The sequence below is a fragment of the Pinus tabuliformis genome, chromosome 8 (assembly GCF_031772625.1).
Source record: "Pinus tabuliformis cultivar Carrire ecotype Pingquan chromosome 8, CPIR1, whole genome shotgun sequence".
In the NCBI taxonomy this organism is placed as follows: domain Eukaryota; kingdom Viridiplantae; phylum Streptophyta; class Pinopsida; order Pinales; family Pinaceae; genus Pinus; species Pinus tabuliformis.
The window spans coordinates 699,306,949-699,321,773 of record NC_142294.1 but is presented as its reverse complement, the minus strand read 5'-3'; the positions used below and the strand labels follow the sequence as shown (position 1 = coordinate 699,321,773).

The 14,825-nt window shown below is 33.5% G+C and overlaps 1 protein-coding gene across 1 annotated transcript; it reads left to right on the top strand.

The window, feature by feature from the left end:
* The first annotated feature begins 414 nt into the window (after positions 1 to 414).
* LOC149237537 (uncharacterized) lies at positions 415 to 1,732 on the top strand. Its single transcript, XM_089366837.1, has 3 exons — positions 415 to 1,109; positions 1,210 to 1,276; positions 1,363 to 1,732. The coding sequence occupies exons 1-3, from the start codon at positions 823 to 825 to the stop codon at positions 1,423 to 1,425; spliced, it is 417 nt and encodes a 138-aa protein (XP_089222963.1). The 5' UTR covers positions 415 to 822; the 3' UTR covers positions 1,426 to 1,732.
* The last annotated feature ends 13,093 nt before the right edge of the window (positions 1,733 to 14,825 follow it).

Here is a 14,825-nt window from a genome sequence, read left to right as displayed (position 1 = left end):
AGAATCCTTTCTTGCTCAACTGTTAAGCGTGCGTTGTCTTCACGCAACCGTGCCATCTCAGCTTTCAGTTCCTGGACAGTTTCCAGGATAGCACGGTTTGTACTCCGCGATTCAGCCCCCAATTGCACCCACAGCTCTGCATTCTCCTGAGGATGACTGCCAGGTCCTTGCATCTTGTTCCTCTTTTAAATCTAACCGCTGGCTGTTGCAATTCTGAATCATTCCAAATAAAAAAACATAGATAAGTATATTGTTAGTTTGTTTCAACTTGCTTGGTGTACCCTTCTGTATAATGAATATGTTCTCCCTGAGGCCACAGTGTTGAAACTGGGCTCTGATACCAATTTGTCACACCTCTCTTCTACACAAATTTTTTTTTCTAAAAATAATAATCATAATAATCACGCATATGAAATAATTTCCTAACTCGAACCCATAATATGACCTTATAATAACAATGTACCTGTACATTTCTCTACCATCAGGATCTGTGTCATCATAACACTATATAATTGACAAACATTAGCGTTGAAACAAGTTTAAAGGAATCATTCGGCGTACAATGGCAATAGTACCCAGTTCCATGGTTTATGTTTAAATATTTGATGAACTTACGTTTGGTTATGACTGTTCATCCACCTAAACGATTCACTTGACAATGCTTTGGTTAACATTTATGCTTTGGTCGTATGACACAACCACCCAAAATCGATTCATATACATGGTATTAATGAGCGTTGGTTTCGATGGCTCTGCCACGGTACCGCTCAGTTGACAGGTCACAAAAGCCTTTACTATGGTTGTCCTCCTGGGGCAGGTGGCATGGTCTGGGTTCTCCAGCCATGTGACACCTCGGGTTACCAAATTTCGTGTTTACCACCAGCCGTCCCCGCCATAATTCAACGGCTTGGATCTAACCCGGAGATCGGATGGCTGGGAATCGATCAGGGGTTATCGGTGATATTTAAGTGTTTCTCTCCAATGGTTAATCATTTGACAACCGGTCTTTGTGTTCGGCGTGATGTTCCTCCTCGAGCTCGTTATCAAGATTCGAAGCTGCGACCTGCTATTCTCCAGAGTTTGCGTCCAGCTTACATTGAACCCTGCAGGTAACTAAATGATACTTCCATGTTTGGTTTTGATTCAATACTTACCTTCACTGTATTAATGTTTAACATTCTCTGGTTTTCCTTGTCGAGTTTGACACAGTCGATACGACTATGCAACGGTAGACGCCATGGAGAAAGGTTCTGCAACGGATCTCAGCGACTACCAGGTATGAGCTTTTGCTATAACCGGCATAAGCATCTTTATTGAAGTCTTGTATGCAGTTTTTAAGCAAGCCTGGGTATTCTCATGCAGGTCTTTGTTCCCATTGAAGTCTGCTCATTTGCTACCTATGTTTTCGGCGAAGAGCCCCTTTAGCTTTGCTTGTTATTTAGCTAGGGTTTGACAAATACTGTCTGGATATAATAGGGTTCCTTCCATGGTTTTCTGGGTTTACTCACCCGTCAAATTTCTTCTATGCTTGTAAATATTGAGCCGCTTAGCGGCGGACTTGACTGACTGATGCCGTAGATGCATGCTTCCCTATCTGGCCTTCACGCGCAGAATTGGGTTTTAATTATATGTCTACATTCTGAGTCTCTCTGCGTACCATGTATTGTGTTATTTATTGCTAATCTATTGCTGCCGAGGTTATGAAATTTCTGAAGCCTTCGGCAACCGTATCAGTGTTTGGTTTGTTTTCCATTTATGAAGCTCCTGTCCATATACAGAATCTTGGGTTATTATATACTGTATAGTTCTTTATATATATATATATATACATATCCTCAACAGTTCTAATCACGAGGATATCGAGTTACAAGGTTATTTTTTTAAATTACTCTGTTCTGTCTATAGGAACTGTTGATACACAATCGTTGGATATAACCTTGGATATTGGTTACTGTAGGTTAGATAAGCTTTTATCTTCTCACACCGTATTTCAAATAATACATATATCTGTGTATGATGTTCGTATGCAAGAATTAATGTTCTCTGTATCTACATTCTCATTTACTCGCAATGCATCAATGCTTTCTTGAGTTTTTATATGGTTAACACTTAATATCGACGGTTTAATTCTGGTTCAGATAGATAAGAGAAGTGTCCCTTTTGTTTATATGCATTATCATCTGTACAGTTCATTCCGTGCGCATATTTCATTTTTACTGCGCACTGAAGCTTGACACTCGTTTTCTCTATTAATACTCTTCTCGGTATTCCATAACACGGAACTATCTATACCATACCCCGTCCAGTGGTATAACACAGATTTGGGTACCGTCCCGTGCCACGAGTGCTGAGACTCGGTACCAACCCGTTACACTGTAGAGTTATTCTGTCCGTCCAAAACTTCTCGACTCAGGGTTTCGGTATATGGTTAAAGTGAGACTAGGGTTCTACTGGTTATTCTTTTCAGTTACCAGAAAACATTATCTTTATCGGTTATGATCACTACTGTTTAACTAATGATATTAACAGAATCTTTTGAATGACCACATAATATCCGTGTCCGGATTGAGACTGCTACCCATAGCCAGTCTTGCAACAGGGCTTCTCCAACCTGTAATAAATTAATGCTTGTCTCTACAATATTATTTTCCTCTAACACTCACTTGAACTAAATTTGTTACAGACACTTTACTTCTAAATTTCCATATACCCTTAAACTGTCCTTACTAACAGTACTTAGGAAGCAAACAAATTTTCCTAGCTTCTTTACTGTAATGTCTACATATACTGCTTTTCATATCAGGGACTACAAGTTTGTGGAATCGTACCTGAATATCTCTATCAGGAATGAGTCTGTTCAAACAAAAGTCACCTGAACTTATATTCTGCTCTCCTCCCAGCCACGAGATCCACCCTCAGACGGTGTTCTCCCCCCGAGCAATCCTGCAGGCCTCCAGCCCTCAACAGGAACAGTGCACTCCTGTGCCAGGTTATCTGGTCCTCACCAGACTTAACCTTCCACTTCTCCTCCCTTTCTTGGAGCAAGATCAGTTTTTTCCTTTTCTCTGTCTGTCCCCACAGCACAGAATCCCTCAGTCAGGGCTTTTCCCTCTTTTAGAGGGTAGTTTCATCAGTTATCACAACTGATCATTTGTTTTAAAATTCACCTCTTAGAGGCTGCCAGCAATTTCCAAACAAAATACTTAAATTAAATTATTAAATCAGAATTAGTTTGTCACAGCTTTGTTTAAACATAACAACAACTGTTTAATCTTTTACCACAGTAACTTTCAAAATTTACATAGATCTGGGGTTATTACATTATACTAATAAATAATATTTATATTATATATTTAAATATATAAATATTATATAGTTATTTATATGGTTAAATATATAATATAGTTATTTATATCGATATATATAAATAACTAAAGATTAGGGTTTTAATTATATTTGATTTTTTCTATTATATAGATATATAAAACCAAAAATTAAAAACTAATAATAAGGATTAAATATATAGTAATATTTATTTTATATTATATTAGATTAAATTAAACAATAATAATAATAATAATATTTTATATATATATATATATATATATATATATATAAAACTAAACATTAAAAATTAATAATAAAGTGATTCTAATATTATTAAACACTAGCATTAATATTAATAATAGTAATATTTATATTATTAATAATAAAAATATTGATAATAATAATATTAATCTTTAAAAAAAAAGTTAGGAAACAAAGGGTCTAGACAAAGATGGAGAAAACTAAGAATAGAGGGCAAGAATCCAACAACTACTAATTTTCCAAGTGTCGTCCCTATTAATATTACTCGAAGACATCTCAATTTCAATGGCTTCCCTAAACTTACGCTGATGGAAATGAAGAATCTTAGCGATAACCCTAGCCTCCTCAATGCATATATGATGCTTCTGCATGTTCAGCTAAAGCTAAAGATTTGGTCTTCCCGTGCTTGATATCAGCAGCGTGTTCCTTGATCCTCTGGTTAATCGAACAACCTATTTCACTGATGTATGAGGTTCCACATGAACAAGGGATGATATAAACACCTTTCATATCCATAGGGTTCACGTGGTCTTTAATGGACTTAAGGGAACTTCTAATGGTGTTGAGGGGTCTAAACGTCAAGGGAATATTATGCTTCTTCAGGATTCTTGCAATCTTGTCTATCATCCCTTGGATGAAGGGAAGCTAGACTCCTGAACTACGATGAATGGGTTATTTCTTGACCTTGAGACTTTTTCTTGCTTTGAGGAAAGCTTTGACACCCTGCTGCCTACTATAGCCATTATGGACAAAAACATTAAGGAGATGGGACTTTCCCTTAGAAAAGTGGTATTCATCATAAATTCTCAGAGCACGAGTGGCTAACGTGCTGAGAACACCTATCTTCTGAGCAGGAAAATGGTGGGAATTGGCATGAAGATACTAGTCAATATGAGTCTTTTTTTGATATACCTCATGGGAGAAAGATCCATCAGCTTTCCTAGAAATAAGGACGTCAAGAAAAGGAAGGCAACCATTGACCTCATGCTCCATCATAAACTAGATGGAGTTAGACTGATTATTGAGATGTTGGAAAAATAGATCTAATTTATTAGGCATGTGCTGCCATATGGTGCAGGTGTCATCAACAAATATTTTCCAAAGCTTATGTTTAAATATAGCTGAGGATAAAGCCTTGGATTCAAAATATTCCATGAACAGGTTAGCAACGATAGGGGACATGGGGGAACCCATGTAAGCCCCACAAGTTTGTTCATAGAAGTCACCTTCAAAACAGAAAAAAGTAGAAGTTAGGTTGATCTCAACTAATTTAGCTGTGTCGAGATCAGTAAGGCGAAAGATGACTTCAAGGGCTTCCTTGATGGGGATGCTAGTGTACAGGGAAAATACATCAAAACTGACAAGATTGTCACCTAGTTGAAATCTTATATCTTTTAATTCTTTAACAAAAGAAGAGGAGTCTTTGACAAAGGACTACGTTTGCCCCACCAGGGGTTTCAGCTTCATGGATAAATATTTAGCTAAAAAGTAGGTTGGCCCACCAATGGTGTTGATAATGGGTCTAAGGGGGACTCCCTCTTTATGGATTTTGGGAAGCCCATAAATGCTTGGAGTGATAGGGCTACTTTAAATCATCTTATGGCTAAAAGAGTGAACCGTGTTGTTGGATTTAACAACAAGAGCGATTGTCTTAGGATTTTTTTTTCAAGGGATTCTTCTCAAGCTTTTTGTAGCTTCCACTATTGATCAAATGATCCAATATCTTCTTCCGATAATCTTTCTTATCAAAGATAACAACAACCCCACCTTTGTCGGCTTTTAAAATAAAAATGTCTAAATTCCTATTTAGGAACTATTCTTACTATCTAATTAAAAATATAAAAAATAATAATAATACACTCAAAGATCATGGTATTGAAAACATCAAATCATAATGCACTCACTCTAGTTAGAAAAGGATTATGATTCTGAATGATGTGAACTAATCTAAACCTATAGATGATAGTTTAAAAGATCAAATAATAACCGTTATTTAACCCATTTACCCAAAAGGACAAATTTCAAGTTATTTATATGATTAATGTCATACGTATATCAAAACTTTTATTTGGACAATATTTTGCTATACATAATTTACATATACATTTTATTTTAAATAGTTTAAATTTACATTAATATTTAACCATCCATTATAATTGTAATGCTTTTCATTTTTTTAAAAGAATCTCTAATTCTTAATTCAATTTTGATTACTCTCATGTTTGATATTCAAATAAATTTTTGTTTAAATTGTTTTGATAATGTGGTTTGATATAACACTTAAAGTGGGATAACTTTTTAAGTGCGGTTATTAAGTGTTTTAGTTTCTCATATATATATATATATATTAATAAATTTATATATTTTAGAATGTAGATTTTAGAATTTTAATTTAGTTATTAAATTAATTATAAGAAATTAAGTAATATTTTAAAATACGGTTAATAATAGTTATATGTTAAGATTGAAATTTATTTTAAAAGTAGCTATATTATTTTTATCATTTTAATTAAATTGATTAATTAAAAGAAAATGTTTTTTATGACATGTTGTATTAGTAATCCCCGGTATTGATCCATGGTATTCTAACAAAACCTATTTACAAGGTAAGAATGGTAAAGTGGAGATGAATATACATAATTAATAATCTTGTTAAGTGTTCTTTTAAATGTATATATGTTTAAATCACATATTAATTATTTTTTTATAATAATAATATTCAATTTTAATTAATTTATGTTTTTTTTTTAACATTGACCATGTGAAATGTATTATGAGAAAATTATTTTGATTCTTATGGGTGTTTAACCACCATTTAATTTATATGCCTACCCTAATTATTGGGTGGATGGTAGGAATTTAACCTCCACACTATATTTTAGAAAATTCTTAATAGTAGTGACAAATCCAAAGTTGAGATTTATGTCAAAAATAGTTATAACCTTTCTAATTTCTTAGTTAAATTGATTAATTAAGGGAAAAAAGTCATATCAACAAGTGTCATATGAAATGAGTTATAGTTTTTGGAACATATGATATTGGTAAACCATGATATTGACTCACAATACTATAACAAAATTTATTTAAAAATTAAGAATATTGTTAAATATTTTTTAAATACATATATCTTTAAGGCATACATTAATTATTTTTATAATTAATTATTATAATAATAATAATCATCTAAAATAAAATAAAAATAAATATTTATTATTATTTTTTAATCTTGTTATTTTTTCATATTTATTATAGATTAATACTTATCTTATCTTAGGTTACCAGTTATTTAATTTAATGACTTTACTAGTTTTACTTTAAGAAAAGTTTGAATATAATTGAGACAATTTGATAACCATAGATAGTCATAATATTCTCCTCACCTATGTTCACGTCTCTATTTAAATTTTGGCGGTTTTAAGGGTAAACATCTCGTGAGAAGAAGATGTATATTTAGATGGTTTGGTCTTTTTTAATCACTAAATAGTGGTTTGTATTTCTTAACATTAACTTAGAGATTATATTTAAACATAAATTTTATTTAGATAATCGTTACTCTAACAATTTTTTCCCTTTTAATTTTTTTTTTAATTTATTCCTCTTATTTAATTTTTAGTCATTTTTTAAAATTAATATTTTATTTAATTAAAAAGTCAAATAGATTTATACATATTCCATGTTTTAACATATTTCTAGGTTTGTCATAGAACAAAATATTATTTAATTTTTAGTCTCTTTTTTTTTAATTAACAACTTATTTGTCATTTAATTAAAAAAATCAAATAGATTAATACATATTCCATGTTTTAAGATATTTCTAGGTTTGTCATAGAACTAAATAGGATTATTAACGATCATTTGGATAGGAAAGTGGGAGAATTTTTCAAATTATACAAACTATATATAGATATTTAAAAATGTTATATTTAATTAGGAAATTAATAAAAAATTTGATGAATAAAAGCCTTCAAATATGTTTTTGGGATGATTATCTTTAATCTATTTTGGGTTTTGTCTTCATTATTAACTAGCACAATTATATTAATAAATGTGGTTGATATATACTGATAGACCTATATGAATAAGATGCACAGCCATATGAGTAGATATTGTTGAATAATTAATAATTATATTAATAATAAATAATTCATTTATATAATTAAATATTAACAATAATTAATTAATAATATTAAATAATTATTTGTTATTTTATTTTCAGTTAATAATCTATTGCTATTTTATTTTCAATTAATTAATTATTGTGAATTAGTTAATTAAAAATAAATAAAAATTAATTAATATATTTATGTTAAATAATCAATTAATTAAGTAATTAATTCAAAATAATTAACTAATCATTACTATTATTTATTAAAAAAATATAGATATTGTTTTTTATATATATTTATAAATTATATCGCTAATAAAAATTCATATAATTACAGATTAACAATAATCAATTAATAATATAAAATAATTAATTAATTAATTAATTAATTGAAAATAAAATAACAATTAAGTAATACACTAAATATTAAATAAATAATTGATTAATTAAATCCAAAGGAATATAAACCCTAGAATTAATATTAAACCATAGCAAAATAAATGGTAAGGTTAATATTATAAATTCAAGAGATTATAAACCTAAAAAATTAATATTGAACCCCAATACTAGTATGGCAAGCCCTAAGATTAATATATCAAACTTAACGTTAATATAAAAAATTGTCAGGCTAGGCAGTAACTCCATTAGGCAGAATACTGATTCGTATTATTCATTCAATCAGGTAGGTTTGTTATATACATGAGGGAGAGACTGTTCAGTTCATCTCCCGATGACTGTTTACATTTCTCATTTATTTATTTACATGTATTTACCCAATCACAAGGATTAGGTGTCAACATTCCCCCCTTAATCTGAAGGGATGTTGGTGAGTCCAAGCATCGTTCTGAATCATTCAAGCTTTTCTCTTCCAAGCGCTTTGGTGAAGATGTCTACAATTTGCTCATTTGTGGAACAATGATGGAGATGGATTGTTTTGGCCTCAACATGATGTCGAATCAGATGATATTTAGTATTGGTGTGCTTTGTTCGATCATGGAACTTTGGGTTCTTGGCCAACTTTATTGCAGAGGTGTTGTCAATCATGAGTGGAGTTGATTGTACTTGTTTTACCTACAAATATTCAAGAATTTTCCTGAGCCACACAATTTCTTTTGTTGCTTCAGCTGCTGCCATGTATTCTGCTTCTATTATGGAATCTACTGGAACTGATTGTTTGTGTGAACTCCAGGAGACAACTCATGATCCAAGACTCATAGCATATCCTGAAGTAGATACCTCAGTTTCTTTGTCTCCATCGAAGTCTGAATCAGAGTATCCGATCAAACTGAAGTCATCCACCTGTGTGTACTTGATTCCAAAGTCTTGAGTTCCCTTCAAGTACTTTAGAACTCTTTTTGTAGCAAACCAATGTCCCTCACAAGGCTTTTGCATAAACCTGGAGAGGATTCCAACAGCAAATGAAATATATGGTCTGGTAGTAGTTAGGTAGTTGAGACTTCCTACAAGCTGTCTATACTTTGTTGCATCCTCAAATTCCTTTCCTTCAATAGATGTGAGCATTAAGTTTTGTTCCATTGGAGTAGTGAGAGGATTACACTCTGTCATGCCAAACCTATTCAACAAATCTCCAATGTATTTCTTTTGAGAAAGAAATATGGACTTTGGGTGTTGGGTTACTTCAATGCCAAGATAGTAATGAACATAGCCCAAATCAGTCATTTCAAAACTTTTCCCCAATTCCTTCTTTATGGATGCAATGTAGCTTTCATTGTTCCCTGTCATTAAAAGATCATCTACATATACCACAAGATATACAACTGTTTTTCCAACTTCCTTAACAAATAAAGTTGCATCATTAAGATCAAAATGATTGAAATTGAGTTTCAAAAGATGCTCAGTTAGTTTTTCATACCAGGCTCGCAGTGCTTGTTTGAGGCCATACAAGGACTTCACAAGTTTGCATACTTTATGTTCATGTCCTTTCATAGAAAATCCTTCAGGCTCGGACATAAAAACATTCTCTTTTAGATCTCCATTCAAGAAAGCAGTTTTTACATCCATTTGATGGACTTTCCAACCGTTTTGAGCTGCTAGTGCAAAGAGTGTCTGGATGGTAGCCCATTTTGCTGTGGGGGAAAAAGTCTCCTCATAATCGACCCGTTCCTTCTGTGCAAAACCTTTTGCCACAAGCCTAGCTTTCTGCTTTTCAAGTGAGCCATTAGCTTTATACTTGTTTTTGTAGACCCACTTGCAGCCAATTGGTTTGGTTCCTAATAGAGGATCAACCAGCTTCCAAGTGTCGTTCTTTATGAGGGCATCATACTCCTTTTGTATTGCTTCTTTCCATTCATCATTAGAAGCAGCTTCTTTGAAGGAAGTTGGTTCAAAATCTGTAGACAAGTTCAATTCACAATCATAAGAAACATCCATATCAACAGGTGAATTAGAGTCATCTACATCACCTCCATTTTGCCGGTTTGAATTTCTGGTTCTTGTCTTTCGAACTTCATCAAGATGAACACTTTCAAGTGTCTTTGTCAGCCACTTTGGGGGACCTTTCTGAGATGGTCCAGGCTTCTCTGTTGATTGATTTGGGACTGAATCAAGATTGAGTCTCCCAATTCTATCAATTACATCACTTAAAGCATCATCTGTTGTTGGAGTTTCATGCGAGGGAGAGTGTTCTTCAGAAGAAGATTCCACATGTTGATCTAGTATAGGAATCCCCCATTCAAGATGTGGAATCTAATTATCAAATCCTTGAAATGATTTTTCTTTTGCGAATCTATCCAGGCGATCAAGTTTCTGCCCAACAACATTGTTAGTTTTGGATGATTCAAGAAAAATTACATCTCTAGATACAACAAACTTCTTATTTACTTCATCATAGAGGTGGTATGCTTTGGAGGTGTTTGAATGCCCCATGAATATACACTTACGACTTCTAGCACCAAGTTTGTTTCTATGTACCTTTTGTATCAAAGCATAACAGGTGGAACCAAAGACCCTGAGATGTTTTACTGAAGGAACATGTCCATACCACATTTCATAAGGAGTCTTGTTTCTTATAGCATTATATGGACATCTATTCTTTATATATGCAGCACATAGAACAACATCAGCCCAAAACATTATCTTTACATTTTTGAAGAAAAGCATGGATCGTACCATATTCAAGATTGTTCTATTCATTCTTTCAGCTACACCATTCTGTTGGGGATTATAAGGCACAGTTGTTTGATGTTTGATCCCATGTTGGCAAAGATAGTTTTCAAATTCATTTGATGTGTATTCTTTTCCATTATCAGTGTGAATAGACCCAATATGAGATTGTGCATCATTTTCAATCCATTTATGAAAATTCTTGAAAGTTTGAAAAGCATCAGATTTGTTCTTCAATAAATAAACCCAGCACATTTTGGTGTAGTCATCAATAAACATCATGATATATTTATTTCCATTTGTATAAGGAACAGGCATTGGACCACATAAATCTGAATGAATGAGTTCAAGTTTCCTATGTTCTCTTGAATGTGAATCATGAAAAGACTGTTTGCTATGCTTTCCTAGAATGCAAGCATCACATTGCTTAAGTTTTCTAGGAATTGTAGGCAAACTAGCAACACCATTTTTCTTCAATAAGCGGAGCCTGTCATAGTTCAAATGTCCAAATCTAGCATGCCATAATAAACATGATGGAAGTGTACCTTCTTCATGGTGAGAATTGTATGAGAAATGTTGTGCATGAGCAGATGTTCCTTGCAGTTTGAGAAGCCTTTCTTCTTCTATTCCCCTCATGACAAGTGAGTGGTCAGATGCTTTTCTTACCTCAAGATTGCCATCAAACATATGAATGGAGTGACCTTGCTGGCGGATGTGGACCAGGGACAGCAAGTTTCTCTTGAGATGTGGGAGATATAAAACATGATCCAGAAGAAATTCTGGAAGACCAGGAAATTTAAACCTAATTATGCCAAGCCCTAATGGCACAATCAACATTGTCAGTGAAATCTTCAAAAAAATCTTTTCTATGAGTCATGTGGCAGGTTGCTCCTGAATCAAGCAACCAGTCATTTTTTCATGAGGCAAGTGAAGCATTAAACAAATCTTCATTTACTCCAATGTTACATTGTGCCTCAACATAGTGAGCAGATTCGGGTGCTTTACCTTTGTCTGTATTATTAGTTTTACCTTTCGGTTGGTTTCTTTTCTGCTCAATTTTGTCCCATGGTAGCTTGCATGTAGAGGCATCATGTGATCCATTTCTTTTGTAGCGAATGCAGTGCAAATCTGCCTTTTCTCCTTGAGAATGTTTTCCCCCCCGCCTCTGAAATATCTTCCTCTTCCTCTTCCTCCACCTCTTCCTCTTGCAGAATCTTGAGCAGGATTCTTTTCTTTATGAGCAAGGCACACCGTCTCTTCAGAAGATTCAAGGGTTGTCTTCTTTCCAAAAATTTTCTCTCTTTCAGCAAAAATTGTCACAAGAGAGTCAAAGGTTATATCTTTGAGATTTCCATTTGCTTTCAATGACTCAAGATAATTGGAGTAAGTAGGATAAAGTGCCTTGAGAAAAGCGATAAGAGGAATATCCAATTCAACCTTAGTAGATTTGATATCATGCATTATAGACTTTACTTCAGATGTAAGAGCAAGAGGATCATTATTTTGCAGTTCAAGAGTGAAGAGTTTAATCATGAGTTGAACAAATTCAAGTGCAGAATGTGAGTCATACAGTTCTTTCAGCTTTTTTAAGGCTTCAAAGGCAGTTGAATATGACGAAATATGGTGAGTCACCTCTTCATTTACAAATGTTGTGATTAATGCATAAGCTTTGTTGTTCTTGTTTTCCCAAATGATGAGCTCTTCGTCTGAGGTACGTTGCACTGGGTCATTGTCTCCTTCTCCGACACACACTCCTTTCCACAACTCATTGAAAATGAGGGTGTGTTTTATCATCCGGGACCATTCAGGATAGTTCTCCTTGCCAGTGAGAACTATTCCCACCATAGATATGATTGAATGAATTGTAAAATCTGAGAGCTGTAAAAAATACTCCTGCTGGCAAAAAATGTGCTTTTGTGGAGAAAAAAAACTTCTGCTGCTAAAAGAAAATTGATTCTGATATCAAAATGTATTCTGGCCTCAAACAATATATTAAACATAGTCAAACGCAGGAGCGTCAACTATGCTAGTCACTTTGAAAACAGCTTTATGAAAACAAAACTATGGCAGCCCAAACAACACTATGGTATAATACATATGTATGTATTATCAAATAATACAAACATTATACCTCGCTTCCCTAAAAATCTTTATCGCATATATGCCATGTCCATCATATAAAAGTCAATGTGAAAAAATGCTAACACGCATATACTGTTTTAAATTTTAACACCATTCAAATGTACCCGTCCGGGCGGCTCCAATAGTGGATTTTCATCTTCATGTATTGTGTTACACGTCAGGAAAGCATTCAAATAATGCTCGACTCTGAAGGATCTCAGAGGATTTTCATGGCAGAAGTCCATATCCATGGTAGAAGCGGTCACCAAGGTCCGCAAGAACAAGACATACTTCTGCGTGAATTACCTCATCTTGCTTTTAGTGTCCACGCTTTCAGCCTTATGTCCAACCCTGTGTTGATTTTTTCTCTTCAGTGCGCTCCAAGGCGGCTCGATCTTCCTTTATCTGTTGAGGCTGTTGGATTTCTAGGTTCTTTTGATAGAACCTATAGCGAGCGGGAGATGCTAGAATGCACAGTCATAGTATGTAATGGAGGACAGAGTAATCAGGTGAAGCAATTCATGTGACAGCGTCCAGCAAACACCAACAAGATAGTCTTCTCGCTTCACGTCGAGTTCACGGCTCTCAATTCCAAAGCAAAACGGGCCTGACACTCCAGCGTAGGACCTAAGGCTAACGCTGCTCCAAGTATCAGGGGAGAGCGAGTAATCAGAATAGGGAATCAATTCATGCAATGGAGGTGGCAGGCGCAAGTCAGGGCATTTCAGGGTATTTCAAAAAACTTTAACGCACAGGACAGTGCTTGTCAGGACAACGCCCTTTTTTTTTTAAACGTTTGGACAGTCAGACAAGATGGACAGCGCTGAATAGTGGAGGCCAGTATGGACAGTTGGGTAGCTACCATGTCAGGAGCAGCTAATTTTATGGAGGAGCTGCTTAGCTATATGGAGAGCAGACAAGGAGTTACAAGGGACACAAAAGCTAAAAAAAAGGGTTGGCTCTGATACCATGTCAGGCCAGGCAGTAACTCCATTAGGCAGAAAACTAATTTGTATTATTCATTCAATCAGGTAGGTCTGTTATATACATGAGGGAGAGACTGTTCAGTTCATCTCCCGATGACTATTTACATTTCTCATTTATTTATTTACATATATTTACCCAATCACAAGGATTAGGTGTCAACAAAAACTCGAAGATTATAAACTCTAACATATTATTATACTTATCAAGAATTAATATTATAAACCAAAGAAAATAATATTAAACCAAAGATATTAATATTTTAAACTAAAAGAATTATAAACCATGCTTGACCATGGTTGAACCCTTAGATTGATAAATCCAAGGGATTGATATTATAAACCCAATGGATTAAACCAAAACCCCAAGGGATTTTGAACCTAAGGGAATGATATAAAACCCAAGGGACTAATATTATAAACCCAAGGTATATAAAGCCTAAGATAAATATTATAAAAATTAAAATAAACATGGTTGACATGGTTAGCCATGGTTGAGCTGACTATGGTAGACCATGAATTAAAATCTATAAAAAAATTATTATTTAAAATCTATAATAGTCTTCTTGATAGATAAATTGTTTTATATGGATGGAGTATATCTAACATTGAATAAATATTTATTTTGTTTTTATTTATGCACATGTATTTAAATTTAAATGAACCAAATTTCATTACAATCTAATGCACTTAAATCTATTGCAATTTATTGAAATACACTCAAGCTATGCATTCAATCTATGAAATTTATTGTTGCATTCAAATGTATTGAAAACATTGATTGCAATCAATTGCATAAAATCAAATTTGTAATCAATGCATTCAATAGATTGCAACCAATGCACTCAATAGATTTGAATTCATTAATAGAATATATAGACTAAATACATTAGATTGCAATATAA